This window comes from Hydra viridissima, unplaced genomic scaffold (genome assembly GCF_058129835.1).
Source record: "Hydra viridissima isolate aposymbiotic clone 2 unplaced genomic scaffold, HvirCarnegie_v1 scaffold_10, whole genome shotgun sequence".
In the NCBI taxonomy this organism is placed as follows: Eukaryota; Metazoa; Cnidaria; class Hydrozoa; order Anthoathecata; family Hydridae; genus Hydra; species Hydra viridissima.
Genome location: NW_028324309.1, coordinates 8,644,610 through 8,668,150, shown reverse-complemented (window position 1 = coordinate 8,668,150; position 23,541 = coordinate 8,644,610). Strand labels below are relative to the sequence as shown.

At 27.1% G+C, this 23,541-nt stretch overlaps 2 protein-coding genes across 7 annotated transcripts in view; one reads left to right on the top strand and one right to left on the bottom strand.

The window, feature by feature from the left end:
• Positions 1-23,541, bottom strand: part of LOC145180930 (uncharacterized) — a 37,067-nt gene that overhangs the window by 5,269 nt on the left and 8,257 nt on the right. For 4 of the 6 annotated variants that reach the window (XR_016456339.1, XM_090100159.1, XM_090100160.1 and 1 more), the window contains exons 12-50: positions 22,937-22,981; positions 22,806-22,859; positions 22,641-22,685; positions 22,475-22,528; positions 22,333-22,377; positions 22,182-22,235; positions 22,012-22,065; positions 21,596-21,649; positions 19,169-19,222; positions 9,197-9,250; positions 9,038-9,082; positions 8,891-8,944; positions 8,543-8,587; positions 8,376-8,429; positions 8,076-8,129; positions 7,845-7,898; positions 7,673-7,726; positions 7,542-7,595; positions 7,242-7,286; positions 7,097-7,141; positions 6,604-6,657; positions 6,343-6,396; positions 6,113-6,166; positions 5,349-5,402; positions 5,099-5,152; positions 4,648-4,701; positions 4,510-4,563; positions 4,237-4,290; positions 4,046-4,099; positions 3,325-3,378; positions 3,106-3,156; positions 2,852-2,905; positions 2,703-2,753; positions 2,520-2,573; positions 2,180-2,233; positions 1,938-1,991; positions 1,764-1,817; positions 1,628-1,681; positions 1,378-1,485 (exon numbers count right to left, since the gene is read on the bottom strand). Coding sequence is in view for 4 of the 6 variants with exons in the window: in XM_090100159.1 (XP_089956285.1) it covers positions 1,378-1,485; positions 1,628-1,681; positions 1,764-1,817; positions 1,938-1,991; positions 2,180-2,233; positions 2,520-2,573; positions 2,703-2,753; positions 2,852-2,905; positions 3,106-3,156; positions 3,325-3,378; positions 4,046-4,099; positions 4,237-4,290; positions 4,510-4,563; positions 4,648-4,701; positions 5,099-5,152; positions 5,349-5,402; positions 6,113-6,166; positions 6,343-6,396; positions 6,604-6,657; positions 7,097-7,141; positions 7,242-7,286; positions 7,542-7,595; positions 7,673-7,726; positions 7,845-7,898; positions 8,076-8,129; positions 8,376-8,429; positions 8,543-8,587; positions 8,891-8,944; positions 9,038-9,082; positions 9,197-9,250; positions 19,169-19,222; positions 21,596-21,649; positions 22,012-22,065; positions 22,182-22,235; positions 22,333-22,377; positions 22,475-22,528; positions 22,641-22,685; positions 22,806-22,859; positions 22,937-22,981 (2,091 nt within the window). In the remaining 2 variants the exon portion in view is untranslated. Of the gene's footprint in view, positions 1-1,377; positions 1,486-1,627; positions 1,682-1,763; positions 1,818-1,937; positions 1,992-2,179; positions 2,234-2,519; positions 2,574-2,702; positions 2,754-2,851; positions 2,906-3,105; positions 3,157-3,324; positions 3,379-3,469; positions 3,517-4,045; positions 4,100-4,236; positions 4,291-4,509; positions 4,564-4,647; positions 4,702-5,098; positions 5,153-5,348; positions 5,403-6,112; positions 6,167-6,342; positions 6,397-6,603; positions 6,658-7,096; positions 7,142-7,241; positions 7,287-7,541; positions 7,596-7,672; positions 7,727-7,844; positions 7,899-8,075; positions 8,130-8,375; positions 8,430-8,542; positions 8,588-8,890; positions 8,945-9,037; positions 9,083-9,196; positions 9,251-19,168; positions 19,223-21,595; positions 21,650-22,011; positions 22,066-22,181; positions 22,236-22,332; positions 22,378-22,474; positions 22,529-22,640; positions 22,686-22,805; positions 22,860-22,936; positions 22,982-23,541 lie in introns of those variants that run through there. The other 2 variants (XR_016456340.1, XM_090100162.1) reach the window with 2 other exon arrangements.
• Positions 10,378-13,629, top strand: LOC149883001 (zinc finger BED domain-containing protein 4-like). Its single transcript, XM_090100855.1, has 3 exons — positions 10,378-11,929; positions 12,752-12,994; positions 13,230-13,629. Exons 1-3 carry the CDS (start codon positions 10,389-10,391, stop codon positions 13,540-13,542), a joined length of 2,097 nt encoding a protein of 698 aa, XP_089956981.1. The 5' UTR covers positions 10,378-10,388; the 3' UTR covers positions 13,543-13,629.

Below are 23,541 nucleotides of genomic sequence, written 5' to 3'. Positions count from 1 at the left end.
AGTGGTTGAGTCTTAGTCAATCAGCATCTGCTTCACCTAAACTTGATATTCATCGAAAAAAGGTAATGCTTAGCATATGGTGGGATATGAAAGGTATAATATACTATGAGCTGCTGAAACCAAAGTAAACTATTAATGCTGTATGCTACTTTCAACAATTGAGACATTTGAATGAAAAAATCTTAGAAAAAAGGTCCGGACCAGGTCATGGAAACCGTAAAGTCATATTGCTGCACGACAATTCTCGGCCCCATGTTGCTATGAGAACCAAGGAAACTATTTTAGAACTAGGCTGGGAAGTCTTGTCACATCCTGCATATTCACCAGACATGGACCATCAGATTACCATTTGTTCCGTTTAATGGAACATTTTTTACAGGATAAATCATTCAAAGAAAATCAAGATTTACAAAATCAGCTAGATGCCTATTTCGAAGCAAAGCCCCAGTCTTTTTACAGAGATGGAATTCGTCAGTTGGTTACAAAATGGCGAAAGGTCATAGATAGCCAAAGAAATTATTTTGATGACAAATGACTTCTTAATTTTAACTATATTTAATAAATAGTACTGAAAAAAAAAGAATTTTTTTTTGCATAAACCTAATATATATATATATATATATATATATATATATATATATATATATATATATATATATATATATATATATATATATATACATACATACATATATATGTATATATATAATGTAATGTTATGTATACATATATATGTATATATACATATATATGTATATATACATTATATATACATATATATGTATATTATATATACATATATATATACATATATATGTATATATACATATATATACATATATATGTATATATACATATATATGTATATATATATTATATATACATATATATGTATATATACATATATATGTATATATACATTATATATATACATATATACATATATATGTATATATATAATGTAATGTTATGCAATGTATATTCTAATAAAATTTTTTTAAATGAAATCTTTAAATTTTGAATTAATCTAAATAAGTTAGCACAGTATAGTGGCCATTTTATTACGTATACACTGCATTTTACTTTAGAATTCAGAAACATTTTGGAATTCAAAGTAAAATTGTTCTTTCTATGATCATTGTTTACAAATTGACACATTAAACTGAGATGCTACTTTGCTATAGGACTATTGTTTGGTTGGAACAACTTAAATAAAGAAATTCTTACAGGAGAAGTTTCCTTTTTATTTGCCATTTTAAATAATTTACAAAACTGCTTAAAGTTTGCAGAAAGAATAATTATAAAAATTATGTAAAGAATATTGTCATTATAATTGGGTTTTAAGTTAATTACAAATAAATCTAAAATAAATAATACCTTTTGACCAGGTAAACCTTGGTGTCCAGGGAAGCCTGGAAGACCTTCTTTGCCACTAGAACCTGGAGCTCCCATGTCTCCCTTGACTCCTTTGACTCCAACTGGTCCCTGGAAATTTATCAAACAAGTCCATCACTTTCATATATATGATGTAACATCATTTAATAAATGATAGCGCATGATTTTCTGTAAGTTAACAGAGTGATTTAAATTTTTAATTGATAACAAAAAACTTTAAAACTTTACTTACTCTAAAACCATCTTCACCCACTTCTCCATCTTTTCCAGGTGTTCCAAAAACACCCTTAGTGTTAACAAAAAGTTAAATATGACAAGGACTTATACATGTTCAGTTTTTGTTTTTATATTTTGGAAAAAAAACTTACCACTTCTCCTGGATCACCTTTACGACCTTCTTCACCATCTTCCCCTTTTTTACCCTAGACAAATATAACCATTAAAAAAATGAAATTTATGAAAAAGATACAAAGTAATATGTATACATCTCATATTAACTTACAATATCTAAATATTTTAAGTTTAAAATTTTAACACATTACATTTCCTCCTATTCTCCCAATACTTCCAGGTGTTCCAGGTACCCCGCGTTGGCCCTACACAAATTAAAGATTTTTATTTAAACTAACTAAAAAAGCTTACTATAAAGACCAAAAGGCTTATTATAAAGAATTCTGAGTGTAGAAAACTATGGCATAAAAGGCTTTAAATATAGTTAAATTAGTAAAAAAAAAAAAAAATTATTTACTATTAAATTAATTCTTACACATAAAACATAACTTACATCAGCCCCTTGGTTACCAATTTCTCCATCAATACCCTTGTCACCTATTTGACCCTAATAAAAGTATACAAATGAAAAAACTAAAGCTGCTTTGATTCATTTAACTGTGACAATTTCCTTGAGTTGAGAGCTTTCTTTATGTGAATAAAAAAAAAAGCAACTTGGATTTTATTGGCTAAAAGATTTTTTTTATAGTCATAAATAAAACTGTTTTACATTTTTAGCTAAACACAGTTTTTTTTTAAAAAATAGATTTTTTCACAGAAGCAAAATTAACTTTGCTTGTTTTCATCCAAAAAATAAAAATTTTTAGGAATGATGTAATTGGAAAATCTCCCACCTGAAGCCCTATATTTCCTTTTTCTCCTGAAAATCCAATATCTCCAGCTATTCCCTAATACAAAAATAACCAACAAATAAATTTGAGTAGGTTTAAGAAAAATTAGGAGCAAATAAAATCATCTACATAAATATGAAATTAGTTTTTCCAAACCACTTATACATCATTTTTCAAATACCATACCACTGGCCCAGCATCACCAATAATACCTTCAGGACTATCTCCAATATCACCCTTAACACAAAATAAAATTTCAAAAATTTACAAGAAATACCAGGCACAAAATGTATTTTTTAGAATTCAATAAAGACCTATAAAATCATCATAGAAACCTTTCGACCAGGCAATCCGTTTGACCCCACTAATCCAATCTCTCCTTTTTCTCCCTATGGAAAGGAAAATCTTAAATGTTCAACAAAACATAAACAACAGCAATTTACCTTTTAACAAAACACATTTTATAAATGCATTTCTATTTTTATGTTACATAATTTTTAAAATCGCCATGTTGCATAATTTTTAAATTGCCATTTTTATAAAATTGAAACTATTTCTAAACTAAAATGGCTAACATAAAATAAAGTACCTTTTCACCCCTTGGACTGACTCCAGGAAGCCCCAGGGCACCAGTAATACCCTAAAAAGAAGAAAAACAATTCTTATTGATGCACAAACATTATTTACTAATTTCATCTTCCACAATTATTAAATTTTCTTGTTCGATTTTATGGCTATTTATCTTAATACTACAATTATATTATTGTAGACTATACAGTAATTTATTCTGATTTGAATACAAATTTACCTTAACTCCATTTTTGCCAGGATGACCTTTTTCCCCATTTGGACCTGGTAACCCCTAAAACAAGGTAAATATTTAACGTTTTCAAAATATAAAAAATAATTTACACATTTGCATGAAACTATTTAAATACTTGAATCGTTCTTACTTTAAAAAAACCATCTGATTAGTGAAATTAGCTTGCAACCATGTATACTATAAATAATGTTAAAAAGGAGAAATCGAAAAAAAGTAATTTTGTCTATTATATATAGCAAATGAAAATCCTTATAATAAATAGAGTTTTTACATATTGCCAAAAATCTATCATCTTTGTTTTGTTTTTTTTTATTAAAATTAGTAACAAGTTTTTGTGCATCTTTTATGGAAAAAACATTTCAAGAACTTTGAAGAAACAAAAACAATTAAAGATTCTAACACTAAAAATCTAATTTGAGAATACTTTAGTTCATGGAAGCTTAAGTTCATACAATTAAAAAAAAAAAGATAGGTTAGAAAAGCTCCTTAACTATTTTTCTCAATATTGAAATCAATTTAGTAAATAATAAAAATAAACCAAATAAGTATAAAGCACTGTTTAGTTTAAATACATAAACAAAACAGATTTAATAATCACACGGATAGCAAAAACTATATAAAAATACAAAACAATAGTAATCTAAGTAAGAATATTAACAATAATGCACATATTGATTAAAAAAAACAAACAAAAAAAAAACCATACTTGAACACCCTTTGGACCTGGTAGGCCTTTTAAACCATTATCACCTTGCAAGCCCTAGAATGTATTTAAAGAAAACTAAATTTAATATAATCAACACCTTATTAAATTTGTATTGTAAAATCAATTTTATTTAAAAAACCTTCTTTACAATTCCTACCCATTAAATATGCAAACAAACAAAAAAAACTAACTCCTTGGCCAGGTTGGCCTGAGAAGCCTTTTTGCCCAGGAGCTCCTTTTCTACCCTAAAAAATTTTTTGACCATAAAACATCACAAGCAATTCAGATTGCTTATACAATAATTATTTATTCAGACAAAATTAAAAAACCAGAAACAACAAAACTTAAATTTATAACACACTGAAAAAATGTAGAAATTCACACAAAATTAATTTCAATCCATCCAAATATTTTCTTAATTCCAAAACAAATCATTTAAACTTAAATTTAAAATAATAACTTACTGGAAGTCCAACAAGACCTTGAGGACCGACTGCACCAGGTTTTCCTATATAACCCTTTGGAAAATCGTATTTTTTTTTATTGTAAAATAATTAAAAAGTATTAATTTAATAAAATGTGATAGGAATTTTTTGTAATACCACTCTGCCTTTTTTTCCTGGAACACCTGGTAGACCTTGTTCACCACTTACACCCTAAAAAGTCAGGGTTACCGAAAAGAATTTGAGAGTAAAAAAATTTTAGTACAATTAAAAAATTCACATAAAAGCAAAAAAACAGTTACTTTTTTTAAATAACTTATTCAAGAATTCAAGTGTTGAATATTTAGAGTAAAAATAAAATTTAATAAGAATGATTTAAACTCAAACTTAATTTTAAAAAAACATTTTTTTAAAACTGTTTCAAAATTTTAGCTTCCTCTCTATATATCCCCCTCTATCTTCTTATAGAACTAGTTGATTATAAAACAAAAATTATTTTTCATAAAACTTTTAAACAAATGAGAGGAAAGCACAATAAACCAGAAAAGCACAATAAACCAGTACCACTCGTATTGAACAGAAAAAAGTAAGAATTATAGTGTAAATTTACTTTTTGACCAGGAGGTCCTGTAAAACCAATTTCACCAGGGTGTCCAATATCACCCTATTTAAAATATACATTTAGAAACATCAATTTTTTATTTATAAAAAAAAAAAAAAACCCAACTCAAAAAACCATCAGAAAATAAAAGTTAAATTTTTGTATAATTAAAAAAAAGAAATAATCAATTTATCGTTAAATTTTTCATTTCAAAATAGATATCTATATAGCAAAGTTGAATATGAATTGAACTTATAACCTGTTCCCCACTCATCCCTTTCTTTCCTTTATCTCCAGGCTTACCTTTATCTCCCTATAATAGATTATTTAAAAAACTAAAAAGAACTACTATGAAAGTCTAAATAAAAAATTGTTAATTTTTCATAAAAACAATGATGCTTGAACAACATAGCATTTGTATTTTTTATATAACAAATAACCATTTTTGAACTTCTAGCTTCAAAATAACACTCTTTTAATTTATCTGGATGCTGATGATATTTTTAATTCATTTAGTTGACAACTGAATTAACATATGAATTAAAAGTTAGGTTTCTTAGAAGTAGCTATTAGCTTCTATTAGCAGAATAGACACATTTGTAAAGAAATGCTAAAGGATTAACAAAATGCTTGTGACCATAGGTAATAGCCTATTTTTTTGCATTTCAAAAAATTTTTTAGGAATATTAAGGCTACTTGAACAATTAATAACTTTGTGAAATACTTAAGTAATAGATTTGTGAAATACTTAAGATTTGCATGAAATTTATGTTAAAATGCATGTTTCACAGAGTTCTAAAATTTCTTTCTAAATTTAACTCTTTGTTGTTTAGCTTTTGATCAAAACAAAGAGAAAAATTTGAAAAAAATAGCTGGTCATTTACAGTTGTAAGTATTTCATCCCAATATATTTATAGAATAAAGAAAAATAATTAAATTGTAAAAAATACTCAAAATTAAAGTGCAATAGTTTTTAAAGAACATTCTATTTGAAATATTTTGCACACAACAACTATGACCTACAGGTATTCCAATATTTCCACTTTGGCCAGCTACTCCTTGCAACCCTGGAGGCCCCTAAAATTACACAAAACAATTTGGTTCTGCAAAATCATCCAAAAATTGCTCAATCAATTATTTTTGCACCACAAGAATATATATTTGTGTGTATATATATATATATGTGTGTGTATGTATATATATGTGTGTATGTATATATATTCTTTCACCACAAGGATAAATACTTTTCTTACTTGAATTCCGGGTGGACCAGTGGGACCAATGTCACCTGGTTTTCCATCCATTCCCTAAATTTCAAACATTGTTCAAATCTTCATTAAGAAAAATAACTTTTTTCCAGACCAAGTCAAGTTTTTAAGAGAAAATAGAATAAAATTTATATAAAGAGACTGGTTTTAAAAACAATTTTATGTAATCATTACATTTTCATAAACAAATGTTTGTGCATTAAATTTTGCACTTTGATAGTAACTCTACAAAACCATAATTTTTACCATAATACCTTCAGGACCAATATTTCCTTGTTCACCTTTTCTGCCTGGCAATCCCTATATAAGGAAATGAGATACAAATCAATATCATAAACAATCATTAATAATACATTTAGCTCTTTAATTTTAATACTTAGTATTTTATTTTGTACAATTTCAATGATTTCATACAACTTCCAGTGTTTTAAGAGACAATATTTATGCTCTTAAAGTATTGTATTCTTTATATTTCATTATATTAAAGCATAGTACTCTTTAATATTCTTATCAACCATTTACAAAAGGATAAGGTTTTCTTGTGGAATATTTATAAAATACTTTACTACCCCACCAAGAACAGATCAACATGAACATTTTTAAATACTGCAATTCTTCCAGTATTTAGAGTTGTAATTTAAAAATGACGAAACAATACTTTAGCTATCTGCAAAATCTATATTTACGTTATGCCATTAATACCTTTAAGGCCAGAAGACCAAAAAAGATCAACAATTACCTTAACTCCTGGTTTTCCTGGTTCTCCAAGATCACCATCTTGGCCCTAAAGATATTGTTTTATTATCTACATCAAGCATACATTTTTTTATATATACATGTACATATAGCTGCACTTTTTTTGTTAAAGTAAGAACAGTTCATACTTGTTCTCCATTTAAACCATTAGCTCCAGGAACACCTGATTCACCCTACAAAATAAATCATTTTAGTTCAATAAGTGCTCCCTTAATAATTATGCAAATAAAGCTTAAAAAATGTTTGTAAAACATGAAAATTTATTAAATACAGGTAAAATTATATATAAAAGTTTTACAAATATTTAAGATTATAAATGCTTTTATTAAAATATATATAAATATATCAATTATCAACTAATAAAATAATTTATATTTGTTATTTAACTTAAGATACAAGCTATCAAAAAAATTAACACAAAAAGTAACCTTAAGACCATCTCTTCTGTTTTCTCCCTTTTTACCTGCCTCACCTTTCAAACCCTAAAAAAAAAATCAATTAAAAATTGCTCGTTATGGTTAACTATTTTATAAAAGATTGTTAAAAAAACACTTTTTACATCTGGTCCTGGATTTCCACGCTCGCCTGCATGACCTTTTTGGCCTTTTTCTCCCTAAATTAATATCTTAAATAAATCATAAAATATCATTACAAAACATAAAATTAGACCTTTTTCCTTGTATTTTAATTTTTTATAAAAACATTATTAACATTAAATTTAAGATCTTCACCTGCAATCCCTGAAGACCTGGTTGACCTATACTACCAGTTTGCCCAACAAACCCCTAAGTAAATTATGAAAACAATAAGATTCAAACCTGAACTTAAATTAATAAACTATTAGAACTTTTGATTTGCTTATTGATTCTTTTATTCTAAAACAATTATGACAAATTATAATTGAAATAAAAAACTTCTTTTATCTCAGCAGAGAAAACAATAAATTGGATATAATTACTGACTTGTGGTCCTTTAGCACCAACTTCACCAGGAAGCCCAACAATGCCTCGTTTACCCTGGAAGTCAGAGGTTTATAAGTTAAATCAAGTACATTGTAATTTTCAGGCTAATCAAAAAATTAAAAATTTTTAAACCTAATAAAAAAAACCCATTAAATCACACTGATCTAATAAAAGTAAAAAAGTTAATTTTCAAAGTTTTTTTTTTCATATTTATTAAAAACAACATTCCATTCCAACAACTCATTCAGTAGAGATCTTAAAAAAAACAAAAACGTTTTGAATATTTAAGTTTAACATTACCTTCTTTCCCTTATCTCCTTTTAATCCGTGTATTCCATCATCACCTATATTTCCCTAACAGTAAAATTATAAGCTTTATTATTAATTTTTTTTGATAAATTAATCTTTAAACAAAAAACTTATATCAATTAGAAAAATGATAAGAAAAAATAATTACAGTATTTTACCATTTCACCCAAACTGCCTGGATTGCCTTGTTTTCCTTTCATCCCCTGCAAATATTCAAAAAGTTAACCATTTTAATATAAAGCTATTTAAACTATAAACTTTACTTGTTTGAAATAAGATGTTTTTAAAAAAGAATTTTTGAAACATGGATTTTTTTAAAGAAAAAACAAAATTCTATGCAATCAAATACTTTTTGGTAAACAAGTTTTACTTGATAAATAAACAAAATTTAATTTTCAAAACATTACAGCAAGAATAATAAATTTATCAATGCTTTTTTTTAAACCTATAGAGTTAAAAATTAGAGATTTTAAATTTAAAAAAATTAATTTAAGATAATTATTTACCACTTTTCCATCAACACCTTGAGCTCCATTTTCACCAGGAAATCCTTTTGCTCCCTATTTTTTTTTAAAAAAGAAAAACTTAAAAAACTTAAAAAGAACAACATTTTAATCTGAAACAATTGAAAGAGCAATCTTTGAACACAGTACCTTTATCCCAGGCAACCCCTCTTTTCCCAATTCACCATAGCAACCCTGATCAGATTTTAAAAAAAGAGCCTTCTACATAAAACTTTCAATTGAATTGTGAGAAAATCACATTCTAAATCTATTAAAAAAGATTACAAATAGAAACAAAAATGAAAATACCTTCTCTCCTTTACTACCAGTAGCACCTTTCTCTCCAGCGAAACCTTTTTCACCCTTTTTTTTTAGAACAGTTTAAATATAAATTACTGAGTAATAAGGAATAATTCTATAAAAATATGCACACACACACACATACACACACACATACACAAACACACACACAGATTAAATCCAGATGTCATGAAAGAAAACCCTGGTTGACAGAATGTTAGTACTGCTGTCTTCACACTTCTTTCCAAAACTTTACATTATTTTATTTTACATTCTATAAACTATGGGGCATTTAATCCGCCAATATATATATATATATATATATATATATATATATATATATATATATATATATATATATATATATATATATATATATATATATATATATATATATATATATATATTTATATATATATATATTTATATAAATATATTTATATATATATATAAGGGGTGCAACGATGCCTACTTTTGGCCGATGCTGATGCCAATGCATCGGCCCTGAAATCAAATAAGTAGTATATATTAGATGTATAGGATGGAATTATATACTGGAATGGAAATGCTAGATTCCATTTCAGTGACAATGAAAACAACATTTTTTAAGTTTTATTGTTGATTTTTATTATTAACCTTTTCTCTTATTAATTAGAGCTAATGCTTTTAATGAAAAGCTTGTTTTCTAAATGTCCTTCTGTTTGAATTAAAACGATTTTGTCTTTTTTTTTATTAAGAAAGTTTTTATATAATCATTACTTCTTATAATTAGCAAATTTTAAGCAAATGTTTGTTCAAAATTAAGTTGTATAACATCTTTTATATTGAATGTTTATTTATTAAACGCTTTTAATTTAATAATAAACTTGTTTTTAATTTAACGTTAATGTAAATATAATGAAACATTTTAATAGTTAAGAATAACTGCTAGAGTTTCGAATCAATCAGTTTTCTCTTTCAATTCTCATTCATTCAAAGTTTATACAAACTTTTATTTTCTAAAAAAAGAGCGAAAAAGCAAAAATATTACGAAAAAGTTTAAAATGCTACTTTATCATTCATTTAAAGTAAAATTACACAAAAAAAATTCTTTCTCTTTTATTCTACACTTCTAGCGCGTAATGGAATAAGACTTTTCGTTTTTAACATAGAACTTTCATTTTTAGCTTAGATATAATATTAACTTAAAAACAAATCAACAATGAGCAAAGCAACTAAAAGTCTAATCTGGGACTATTTTGATATTGATGAAAAAAATCGTTCAAAGGCAATTTGTAAATTTTGCAAAATGAAAATATCAAGAGGAGGCTCATCTGGCAAAAAAATGACAACATCCAATTTAAGAGGACATATGAAAGCAAAACATGTAAAAGTTTTTCAGAAAATAGAAGATCTAAATGGTTTCAAAAAAATTAACACAGAAAAAAATAGCTATGTCATTGGATCTACTTCAACCAGTAAAGAGAATGATAACAGCAGAGATTCCTTTAGCAATAGTGTTACAGTTACTCTAGACCAAAAACATCAACCTAAGCTTGAAGATATTATTAATAAGCGTAAGAAATGGACATCAAGTGATCAAAGAGCTCAAAAAATAACTCTGCTTATCGGAGAAATGATATGCTTAGACATTCAGCCATATTCTTTAGTTACAGATCAAGGATTTAGCAAACTAATTATGTATCTTGAACCTAGGTATACCATGCCCTCTAGAAAACATATGGCCGAAACAGTTGTTCCTCTAATTTATGAAAAAATGAAAATACAAATTATGAATGGTTTAGCAAAAGCAGATTTTTTGAGTTTCACCACTGACGGGTGGACTACACATCACAATATTCTAAGCTTTTATTCTTTAACAGCACACTGGATAAACTCAGAGTTTAATTCTATGACAGCGGTGCTTCAAATTAAAAAAATAACAGGCTCTCATACAGGTGTAAAAATATCAAAATTTCTAAAGGATTCTTTAAATGAATGGAAAATACCAACTAACAAAGTGTACTTTGTCCTCTCAGATAATGCTGCTAATATGAAATTAGCCATAAAAGAAGCTGGTTTAGAAAAACATTCTCTAAGCTGCGTAATCCACACTCTTCAACTTTGTATAACCGATAAGCTTTTTAAGCAGCAAACAATTGTGAATGATCTTATAGCTAAGGCTAGAAAAATTGCCACACACTTTCACCATTCTTCGTCCTCCATGGACATGCTACATGAAAGTCAACAACAGCTAAAGTTACCCCTACATTCACTTATACAAGATGTAATTACGAGATGGAACTCAACATTTTACATGCTAGAAAGGTTAGTTGAACAAAAAACCTCACTGACATTATTTTTTATCAGAAATCCAAAGTGCAATGCCTCTAATCTTACAGAAGACCAATGGTTATTAGCTGAGACACTTATCTTAGTTTTAAAGCATTTTGAGACGGCTACACTAGAGATGAGTGAAAACAGGGCATCAGTATCTCAAATTGTTCCATTTATAGTTTTAATGGAAGCGTACCGAGCCTCTGCTTCAGAAAATGCAGGTGAAATAAAAACTATAATAGAAGAGTTAAAAAAAGATTTTATTTCAAGGTTTTCAAGCTATAAATTTAATAAAAGCCTGAACATTTCTACAGTTTTAGATCCAAGATTCAAACTGAGTTATGTCATATCAGATGAGGAGAAAGAGGCTATAAAATCAAATATTCTAGAACAATACATGAAGCTAAGTAAAATGGATATTACAGAGAGCCTTATAACTACTAGTGATCGACCGGAATTCGGTTTGGATCCGGTTTCCGGACAAAATTAAGACCGGAAACAAAATTCCGGTTCCTGTTCCGGTTATATTTAAGATTTCGGTTCCGGCCGGATTTCCGGTTCAAAATGCTACCGAAAATATATATTATAAAGCTTTATTTAGCATAATACCGTTATTATCATTTTGATAAAAATGATTAAAAAACTTTTTAAATTAGTAGTTAAGCTTGAGAATTAATGTAAATAAAGTTTGGCCTTGTTTGAAAACTAATTAATTTTCTTGTTTAAATTAATTTTAAATTAATATTCATATCTTGTAATGTTTTCATCGCTATTATTTGAGCTGAACTTACACCATTCTGATTTTACCAGCTCATTTTCTTAAACATATTGTCATGATCCAAATGGATAATTTTGAACCTCCTAAAGATAAATTGGCTCCTGCAGCTCAGTCTGACGACAATGAAAAAAATTCCATCTTTTTCGTACATTGTAAAAATTATTGCGCAATTTCGAACAGGGGAAAATGATTAATGTGCATTTGACAATTCAAAAATCATTTAAGTGTTAAAGGATTTTTTTGGATTGTCCAATTGCTTGTTTATGCCAAGGGTTTCGGAAAAACTTTAAAAAAATGTAAAATTTTAGTTGTTTTTCCTACATTAATTTTTGCTTAAATTAGAACTAACTTTTTAAAAATATATTAGTTATTTTCGGTTCCGGTTTCTGTTCCGGTTTGGATTTATTTTCGGTTCCGGTTAGGAATATTTAGAATCTACTACCGGTTTGGTTCCGGTTCCGGCAAAATCTCTGTTCCGGTCGATCACTAATAACTACCGACAACTTAACTATATCAGAGGATGAAACAAACGCTTCATCTGAATCAACCCAAGTATCTAGCTCTCCACTCAAAAAATTAAAAATGGCAGAAAGCATATACAATTTTTATCAAGTTTCAAAAACACCACCTGAATTAAAAAAATCAACGAAAGCGAAGAACTGTAAAAAACTTTCAACAGAGACACAAATTTATTTTGAGAAAAAGGAAAAAATGTAAGTTGTAATAATTTTAAAATAAAAACTTTGCTAACAATTTGTTCTTGTCTAATTTAATTTAAATTATTAAAAAAAAAAACGTTATTCCAAATTATTATGAATTATTATATAAATAATAGTTATGAAAATAAAATAATATTGATAATATTCGTTAATGGTTAGTATTTTGAACAATAAAAATTAGGATTTTTTATTATATTTTCATTTTTTTATTTACTTACATTTCTTATAGAATTGATGAAATAAGCTTTTACTTATCACTGCCTAATCTGCATCAAAAAGAATGTCCTTATAAATGGTGGGGAAATTACAAAGAAATATGTATAAAGAAACACTCTAGCAGCAATAGTATTTTAGACCTCTCGTACCTAGCAAAAAAATATATAGGAGCTCCGCCTTCTTCTGTGTTCAGCGAAAGATTGTTTAGTACTGGGGGAAATATTTATGAATTGACACTGTCCCGACTAACTGCAGAACACGGAGAACATCTAGCTTTTGTGCATGCGAATTGGAATTTTTTTGGAGAAATGGAAACAAAAAAATAGATTCACAGCTTTATATAACATATTTTATTACTTTTCATAACATTATAAAAGTTTGTATTTCTTTCTAGCATAACACAAATTGTTCGATTATGCTTAAAATATGTTATACTTTATGTTTATATTTTTTAAATTTGCATTTCTTGTTTTTGAACTTCTCTCTTTGTATAGTTTGGATCTTTAAGTTATATAGTTAAATAAAATTTAAAAAATTTAAAAACAATCGGCATCGGCCGATGGTTATCACGGCCGATGCCGATGCATCGGTGCACCCCTAATATATATATATATATATATATATATATATATATATATATATATATATATATATATATATATATATATATATATATATACACTGCAGGCCAAAAGTTTCCGGACACTTGATATTTTTTATATAAAAAGCTAAAATCTATCCTGTATCATTAAATTAATCAATAATATTAATTTATAATACTTAAACTTACTAATTTTAAGTGTTTATGCAAGTTTGAGGTCAGTAATTAGGTATTACTGGCCTCAAACTTACATAAATAAGTTTGTTTTTTTAATTGCTTATTTTAACTTGATATATAGCGTTTCATTACTCTTAAGAGTTTGGTCTTGTTAAAGTTATTTATTTGTTGAAACATGAAGGAAATATTTATAATATAATGATATCCGACTAAAATGATTAAGAATATTTAGTTTTGTTTAGTTTTCATTTAGTATTAATGACGGTTGCATTAAAAAATCTTCAAAAAAATTTCAAAATTTTATAATTCGACTATTTAATTAAAAATATGGGTAAAAAACCTTCTTTAACGGTTGCAAAACGTTCTGAAATAATTACATTACATAAAGAAAGATATTTAGTTCGTGAAATTTGCAAAAAAGTACAAGTTGCCAGAAGTACTGTACAAGATACCATCAAACGATGGAAAGAAACAGGCATTTTTGAAGACAAAAAAAGATCTGGTAGACCACGGAAGACAACAAAAGCTGAAGATAATTGTATAATATTGATGAGTAAAAGAAATCGAAGACTTACGGCCCCGGAAATAACTTCAGGCTACAATAGGAGTCGTTCAAAATCTATTTCATTAACCACTGCGAAACGACGTCTTAGACAAGCAGGACTTTCTGGCCGTATAGCGGTTGGGAAACCGTTGCTACGGATTGAAAATAAAAAGAAAAGGTTAAAATGGGCTATAGACCACCAAAATTGGACAGAAGAAGACTGGGGAAAAGTACTATGGACCGACGAGTCCAAATTTGAACTGTTTGGGCAAAGGCGTAGAATTTACATCAGAAGAACAACAAAAGAAAAAATGATCCCAGAGTGTTTAGTGCCGACAATCAAGCATGGTGGTGGGTCAGTTATGGTATGGGGATGTTTTTCTTCAGCTGGTGTAGGTGACCTAGTTAAAATTGAGGGTATTATGAAAAAAGAACAATATAAAATAATTCTAGAAAACAATGCTATACCTTCTGGCTTAAGAACTATTGGTCGTGGTTTTGTTTTTATGCAGGACAATGACCCTAAACACACCTCAAAATTATGTAAGAATTATATAAAGGAACAAGAGGATAATGGTGCCCTCAAAATCATGACCTGGCCAGCCCAATCACCAGATTTGAACCCAATAGAGTTACTGTGGGAAGAATTGGACAGAAAGGTCAGACAAAAATGCCCAACATCCAAAGAGCACCTGTGGCAAATATTAGAAGAATCCTGGTTATCAATTACACCCGAAATAATAAATAAATTAATAAATAGGATGCCACGGATCGCAAAAAAAGTGATAAAAACTCGTGGGTTATTTTTTGACGAAAAGACAGTGTAATAAGAATAGTGTTCTTAGTATTTTTTTTATTTCATTTTTTGGCTTTTTTTTTTCTTAAATAGTAACTATATGTATCTTTTAAAAAATAAATATGATATTTGAATTTTATTGAAATAATTATGGGAGTTTGAATTAAAAAATTAAACAAAATCCAAGTGTCCGGAAACTTTTGGCCTGCAGTGTATATATATATACACACATGTTTGAAATATTTTAGTTTATAAACTTCAGAGGTCAAGGGCCACCCCTATATCAACTCAGGTTGGAAAATTTTTTTACTTATGTTAATAACTAACCCAAGGGAAATTTTATGGGGGGGGGGGGTGAATTTCTACATTTTTGAAAGTTTATTTTTTCCAGGACACTCTACTCAAGTGATTTAAGGCCAGTCCAAACTTTTTATGGTAGTTCGTCCTACCTTCTACAACTCCTTTTTAAAAAAAACTGTTTTTGAAAATTTGTTGTCTAAGCTGAATAATACTTAGCAAAAGTTGGGCTAAGTTGAAAAAAATATTATTGACAAAAACATGGTGGATGACGCATATTGTCCTTAAAGATGAATGTTTCAAAAAATAAGGGTTTAAATTGTTAAGCACAACTTTTCTAGTTATCTACAAGCTAAAAGACATCGATATTGAATTATATTGTTTTTTCATACTTTGATTCAAAAGGTAGGGTAGAACATTTCCGACATTTAATAATTTCTTTCAACGATGTACAATGAAGTGTCGAGAACTCGGTAATACTTAGCGATTTTGTTTTGAAAGGCTTTTTGATGACCGCATAAACAGAATGGTTTCTGTCGATGGAAGTTATTCGTAATAAACAAAATAGAGCGTGTGGTCACCATAAACATATAAATATACATATTTATATGTATATATAGTGTTAATACAATTTATTATTTTTAATTGGTATTTAGAATTAAATAAGTTTGGTTAATAAGTTTGCTCATTTGTTTTTATAATTTTTTAAAAGGTACTTATTTTTATGTCTGCATTTAGAAATAAGTTCAGTTTTTTTTATTTAGTAAATTTTGATCTAAATAAGTAATAATTTCAAACTTTTTTGTTAACAAAACATACATTTTTGAGATATGTTATTATAGGTAGGCGCAGTTTTTAAAATAGACCAGTTTAATTTAAAGTTAATATTTTTTTCTTTTAGTTGCCAAATATATTTTGACAGCATAGTCTCTTTTGAGTACTTTTCATGATTTTTTTTATTTTTTAATGTAGTTGATGGAACTTCCTGGTCAAAGAAATCAATTACTATTTTACAATGCTTACTATATAACTAAAAAAAAAATATTTCCAAGTATATTTTATAATTATATAGAAATGTGATTTATTATACTATAGGAGGATGGATCCTGCTTAAACACAACACATTGAAATTTGACTGATAGCATGTTTAATTTGTATAGTAAAGATAAATAAAACTGGAGAAAATGAAGAAAAAGAAAATGTTTATTTAACAAGAATGAAAATATTGGGAGAAAGAAAAAGATCTAGATTGAAAATAAATCAATTAATAAAATCAGCAGTAGTCTTTAGTAGACTGTTGACACAATGAATTTAACCGATTTGTTTGGAAAATAGAAATCGATTTAATAAATTCTTTTGTAGTAAAATTATTATTATTCGAAATACATTATAAATCAATGACAACAAATGCATGGTCATTAGTTGAATTAACAAGTAATTTACATAAATTTATTAAAAGCAGGTAAATAAGTTTAAAGATTATGGTAATTGTCGAATGTTTATATACATCAAAATGAATTGGAAAAACCTTTGAGATTGGTTTTAAAAACATCCTTTGTGATATTATTGGAGTAATAGTTTATATTCTAGTAATAAAAATTTGTTAAATAGGATTTGATTTGTATTGATTATCATTATTTATCATAATTTTTTATTCATTTTGTTTTAACAATAATCATCCAGTCAATTGATTTATTAACTTTTTGTTTGTTTAGATATTATCTAGATATTATATATATATATATATATATATATATATATATATATATATATATATATATATATATATATATATATATATATATATATATATATATATATATATATATATATACTTGCTGCCAGTTTCTCTTTTTTCAGAATTGTCAAGAAGTCTATTTTCTTGTTCTTTAAGAACATTGAGCACTTTCTATTTTCTATGTTCTGTTCTGAACATTGAGCACTAATTTAGTAAAATACACTAACACAATTTACATCCAATTTAAAAAATCTATTGCAAATAATAAGTATTCAAGATTTGAATAATAAATAGTGTGGTTTGTTATAAATCATTATATTATATACTAATTCATAACATGTTTTGAACTCATGATATATACTCAAAAAATTAGAAAACTTTCTTGTCGGACTTTTTTAGTTACCGCTTTATTATAAACGTTTAGAAAAATCCCGCGGGATCTGAACGGCACAATTTTACGTCACCTTCAGATAAACGAAACAAACCCGAAATTTACGGAGACTGGCCTTAAACTACATGAGTAATATCCAGCCAATCTTCAAATATTACTGTGGGCATGAAAATGAAAAGTTTTATCAGGGTTAATTTAATTAAAATATTTTTGTATAAAAATAATATTTTACTAAAAAAGTTCAAAAGTTTAAAAATCTAATTTGTTTTTTTTTTTTTACCCTTTATTTCAATTTCCAAGTTACGCAATTTCCGTGAATTTTATATCATAATTAATTCACTACTACTGAAATTTTTTAAAATTTATCTTTGTGTAATTGTGAATTTAATGAAGTAACTATTGAAATTATACAAAGAAGTACTATAAGTACTACTATCAGGTATGAGTCTCATGCTTTTTTAGGTTATGTTGACTAAACTAAAAGTTTATTTAGAAAATGACGAATGAAGTGTGGAAACATTTTGTAAAAATCAGTAAAAATCAGGCAAAATGTCAAGTTGGCAACTGTAATGAAGTTTGTATGATTGTTAATTATGGAATAAGGAATTTGATAAATCATTTAAAATTGAAACATGGCATAGATATATCTCTTAAAAGAAAGAATACATCAGAATCAACAGAAGGTCCAAGTAATCGAAAAATTCAACGTCCAATAACAAGTTTTACAGTTTGAGAGTCTAGAGATTGTTAATATCAAAATCTGTAGCCAAAGATGGATTTTCAATTAATTAAATAATAAATTCGGATGCTACTAAATTATATTTGTCATCACGTGGTCATCAAATGCCTAAATCAAGATCAACAGTTTGGGAAGACATTAAAAAATACTACGAAGACATTTTTAATGAATTTGTGTTAAAAATTCAAGAGTCTAAAGTCATGGGAAAGAAATTTAGTACAATAACTGATGAGTGGACTGATAATACATTCAAGAGATATTTAAATATCAAAATTCACAACAGCACTGAATCTAAACAATTTGCATTAACTTCTGTTGGATTAGGTAGTTGTAATGCTGAAAAATTGAAAACAATTGGTTAATATGGTTACCAAACTTCCCTACTCTATCCCTCCCTTCTTATCAATATGTGATAAATTCAAAAGGCTATCCAACAAAGGACTAGAAATTTATTTTTTATATTTAATATAGAATATAATTTATTTTTGATTGCTTAGATTTTTTTACTTTTTGATTTTTGATTTATTAATGAAATTGATTTATTAGTAAAAACAAAAGTATTCTACTATTTTCAAAACATATCATTCACAAAATACTAACTTTTTTTTAAAAAATAAGAAAAACAAACTATTTTTAAACTTTAGAAGAGAAGAAAAAAGAACAAAATACCTTTTTACCCTCAGCTCCATGTAAACCTTCTTCACCAATCATTCCAGGAACCCCCTAAATATTTACAACTCTTTCTACCACAGTGTTTTAAAAAATCAAGCCTCATTATTATCATTACAAAAAACTTTAAAATTAAAATATACATAAAAACAATTACCAAATATATACAATATTAAGATTATTAATTATATTTTCTTCATAGAGACTTTTTTGGATGATAGGAAAAATAATTCTCTGGAACTATTTTACTAACAAGTTCACTAGTTCATTACTTTTTTTATAAAAATCAGTAGATGAATATAAAAAAACTAGGCCCATAAAGTTTTAAACTGATTTCTATTCTATTCTTATCAAACCAACTTTTACACCATCAAAGCTTGGATGGAAGAAAATAAGATAAAGTTAGTGCCTTGGCCAGCATCATCACCAGATTTGAATCTAATGACAATCAAAAAAGCATTTGGAAGATTTTTAAATACTTTAAATGCTAGCTTTGATATTTATTTCGTGCCAGTTTTGATTTATAATTTTTTTCTGAACTAATTTTCATGCTCAATAACTTTTTAAAATATTATGTAAATATAAATTAGGGTAGATCAATTTTTTCCCCACCAGTTACATAATGTTCACATGTTTAAAGTTGCAGAGATAATAAAATACCTCACAAAATTTCAAAGATTGAAAAATTGCTTGTGGACTTTAAAGATTATGTTGATTGTACAAAAAACACAGAAATTTTCAATTGTGAACATATGTAATATAGTTTTTTATACATATTTATATTAATATTTTTATCATTGATAAGTCAAAATTTATAAAAAGCTGTTTAACTTAATAACTTTTGAATCAATCAAAAAAAAAATTTTTGAATTCAAAAATATCATGGTACAAATTGGCATAACATCTTTTTGATATTTATGTTTGATAAATCATCTTCCTACTGACTAGTTTTATTAAGATGCAGCTGTGTTGATTCTCAAACCCATAAACATGATGAGATGCTTCTGTTATTAGTTTAACAGTTTGGTCTTATTCAAGAAGAAAAATGGGAATCCGGAATATCTGGCTTCATACAATTATCTTTGAAGTTTTGAATTTCTTGATTGAAAAAGTTTGCATGATAGGAGGTTCTGTAATGTCTGGAGTGGTAAGGTCAATTAACTTATATAATTAAGTTAAAAATTCAATTAGATAATTTAAAAATGAACCTTTAGTCTCAGAATTAGCAATGTTTGAAAACCATGATTTTGGTTGTTGTAGCCATCATCTTTAACCATGGCATAAGCAATGTTTTCAGGTCATAAGCAGAATGTTGTTTTTAATGCTTTGTTTAACACAATACATATCACATCATTTGATGGGAGAAAATTTAGTTGAACAATGGCAGAAAAAAGAAGACAATGAGAGCAGTGCAGCTTAGATGGTGTCTTCATTTTGAACCATGCTGGAGCAAAACCTTGAACAATAGACTAGTTTTTTTTAAAGACTGCTTTGGTTCATTATCTCTTTTACTCTTTTACAGAAAAAGAGATTATTTGGTTTTTTAAGTTTTTAATGTTTCCTTATTAATCTTTTTATATATGCAGTTACAGAGTTGTGACACCTAAATTCTGAATTTCCTTTCTTTTTTTTAAAGTTTAATGATGTAATATCATTTTGTCATAATAATGCAATTTATTTACAGAATAATATAACTTATTACCATCATGAGCCTTTTCTTGTTATTTAATTCTTTCTTACAGTTTTGTGAAGCTTAAGCTTATGCAAAAGTACTTAAATGCACAAAACTTAGCTGTGGTTACAAAAATAGGAGCCCAACCAACCAAATTTGAAGTTTGATTACTACCTTGCTAATCCAGGTTTTGACACTTGTAAAACAATAGGACAACACAATCTTCTACATTCATTGTGATACTAGATTTTTTTTTTTTTTTTTTTATCTTTTAGTGTTATTTCTAAATTTCTGGGGTGTCTTGCAGAAGCTGATGATTCTTCTAAAAAATCCTATTCAACTGTTGACAAGTTACCAACTTGGAACAAAGTTCCCAGAAATCTCCAGAAGGGACTTTGTTTACATGGTTTTGTAAAAACTGAGCTTTAGAATCAAGAAAAAAGTAATATAGAAAAAGGGTATAAACTAACAGTTTTTAAAGTCTCATTACTCAAGTGCAAGAAAACAGTAGAATAACAAGCTTTACACACCTACTACAATAATTTGGAGACACTAATCTATTATTAACAAATTGTTCATCTAATTAATATTTATTATCACAATTTTAAAAAACAATATACTTTCATTGAGCTTTAGCTTAGGAAATCTTTATTAGAATTAGCAATCAATGTTTGTATTTCACCAAGGTTGACTTATATATATCTTTAAAAAATATCTTTGTATCTAATATTATTTTTTCAAACTTAGGTTTATACCTTGTAACCAGGAGGTCCTGTAACACCTATTGGGCCAGCCATACCACTCATGCCCTAAAGATAAAGTATTTTTTGTTAAACCAAGCCTGATGCCATTTCAAGGTGTGACACTACACAAAAATTACAAGCCTCTCTTTCATACCTGAGCCATTACACAATTATAAATCACCCCAAGGAGGTTAGTAAAAAAGTGATTTTTAGGAATAAATGTGACCAATATTTCAGTGACATATTTGATTGTGGAAGTTTTTGGCTCTTTAAATTTAGGCTCTTTAAATTTTGCAATTAAAACAAAATTATTTGTGCTTGAATTGAAGCCATTTGTAAAATTTTAAAAAACAATTAAATTGGAAACTTATTTAACATAAGTAAAAACTCAATCAAACTCATTAATCTAGTTTATGTTTAGTTCTTACCCTCTTTCCATTAGGACCTCTCTCTCCAACACTACCTTTTATTCCTGAAGCCCCCTAGAATAAAGGAGGATTACAAAATGACTTGTCATAAACTGTAACTTTAACTTACTAATGACAACAATATTTTTAATTCAAATAGTTGGAGAAAATGAAAAAACTTTTGAACAAACCCTTTCTCCTTTTTTTCCAAGATCTCCTTTTATACCAGGGGATCCATCATTACCCTTTAAAAGTTAAACAAACAATTTAAAGTAATTACTAAGGTTATAAGCAAAATAGCTGGATAAAAACTGCATCAACAAGAATAAAATGCTATTATACTTTTTCTCCATAGATACCATCTGGACCAGGATCACCAATTGCTCCCTAAAAAAAACCATAAAAATGCTTTATAATGTTTAAACAGTTAAGTCAAAAGATATTTAAACAACTGGGGCTTCAAAAAAAATTATTAGATAGATACCTCCTGCCCTTGCTCTCCAAAAACACCAGGAGGTCCTGAATATCCATTCTCACCCTATAAAATTAAAAAAAAAAGTCTGACATTTAATACATTTATAAATATAAATTTTGCCAGTTAAAAATTTATTACAACAGATGTAGATATATTACAACAACAAAAAACTTACATGGTCACCCATATGACCAGTTGGACCAACCTTTCCCATTAAACCCTAAGTTTATAATATTTTAAACAAATATATTTGCTTTTCAATTTAACTAAACATATTCTATAAGTGGTATGCAACTTATGATTTTTTTTCTATACAAAAGAAGATGGATAAAAATCTCACTGGTCGACCATCATCACCTGCTGCTCCAATTATTCCTGAATTACCTAAATAACCCTACAAAATATAAATATACTTATATTATTTATATTAATTTACTCAGGTAGTGAACTTTTAAAAATTCAATAAAAAACCTTTTCTCCTTTAGGACCTGGATAACCTTGTTCTCCTAAAAGACCCTAAAACAGGAAAAAATTTTTATTAAAAAAAAAAAACTTTTTGTTATAATTTTTTTGTTTTAAAAAAAGTTCAATGGAAAAGTAGGTTATTATCTAAATTTGTAAAATCTCATTACACTTTGTAAAAAAGACTTGTCAAAAGTATAACACTAATGCTCTCGAGAGCTTAAATAACATGGGGAGAACAATTTGAAAACTTAACAACACCACTTTCCACACGTTAATGAAGCAATAAGCATTTGCTATTGGTTAAATACATTTGGTTTTTGTAAAATCCAGAGTTTTTGTACGTTTCATTAGTCCACTATCACAAGTGTTTTGCTAACAAAAATATCTTTTTAAAATATTCAAATTAAATCAAATTATTTTCTGCAAATCTTTAGTCAGAAAGAATTTCATTTTCGAAAAAAAGCAGACTTTTTGTTAGGCTTAAACTTTCTTCAAGCTGAAGCTTTGCTAATATATAACAAAATATATTATATTTGCTAATGTATATCAAATAGTATATAACAAATAAAAATTTTGAAATCTAGTTTAATTTAGTTTACTTTGTCCCTGAA

Bases quoted from the DNA above. Each gene is read 5' to 3' on its own strand.
- LOC149883001 (XM_090100855.1), top strand. From the start codon at position 10,389: ATGAGCAAAGCAACTAAAAGTCTAATCTGGGACTATTTTGATATTGAT. The intron at 11,930-12,751 runs GAGCCTTATAAC...CCGGCAAAATCT, and splicing joins AGTAAAATGGATATTACAGA to CTGTTCCGGTCGATCACTAA. The intron at 12,995-13,229 runs GTAAGTTGTAAT...CATTTCTTATAG, and splicing joins TTTGAGAAAAAGGAAAAAAT to AATTGATGAAATAAGCTTTT.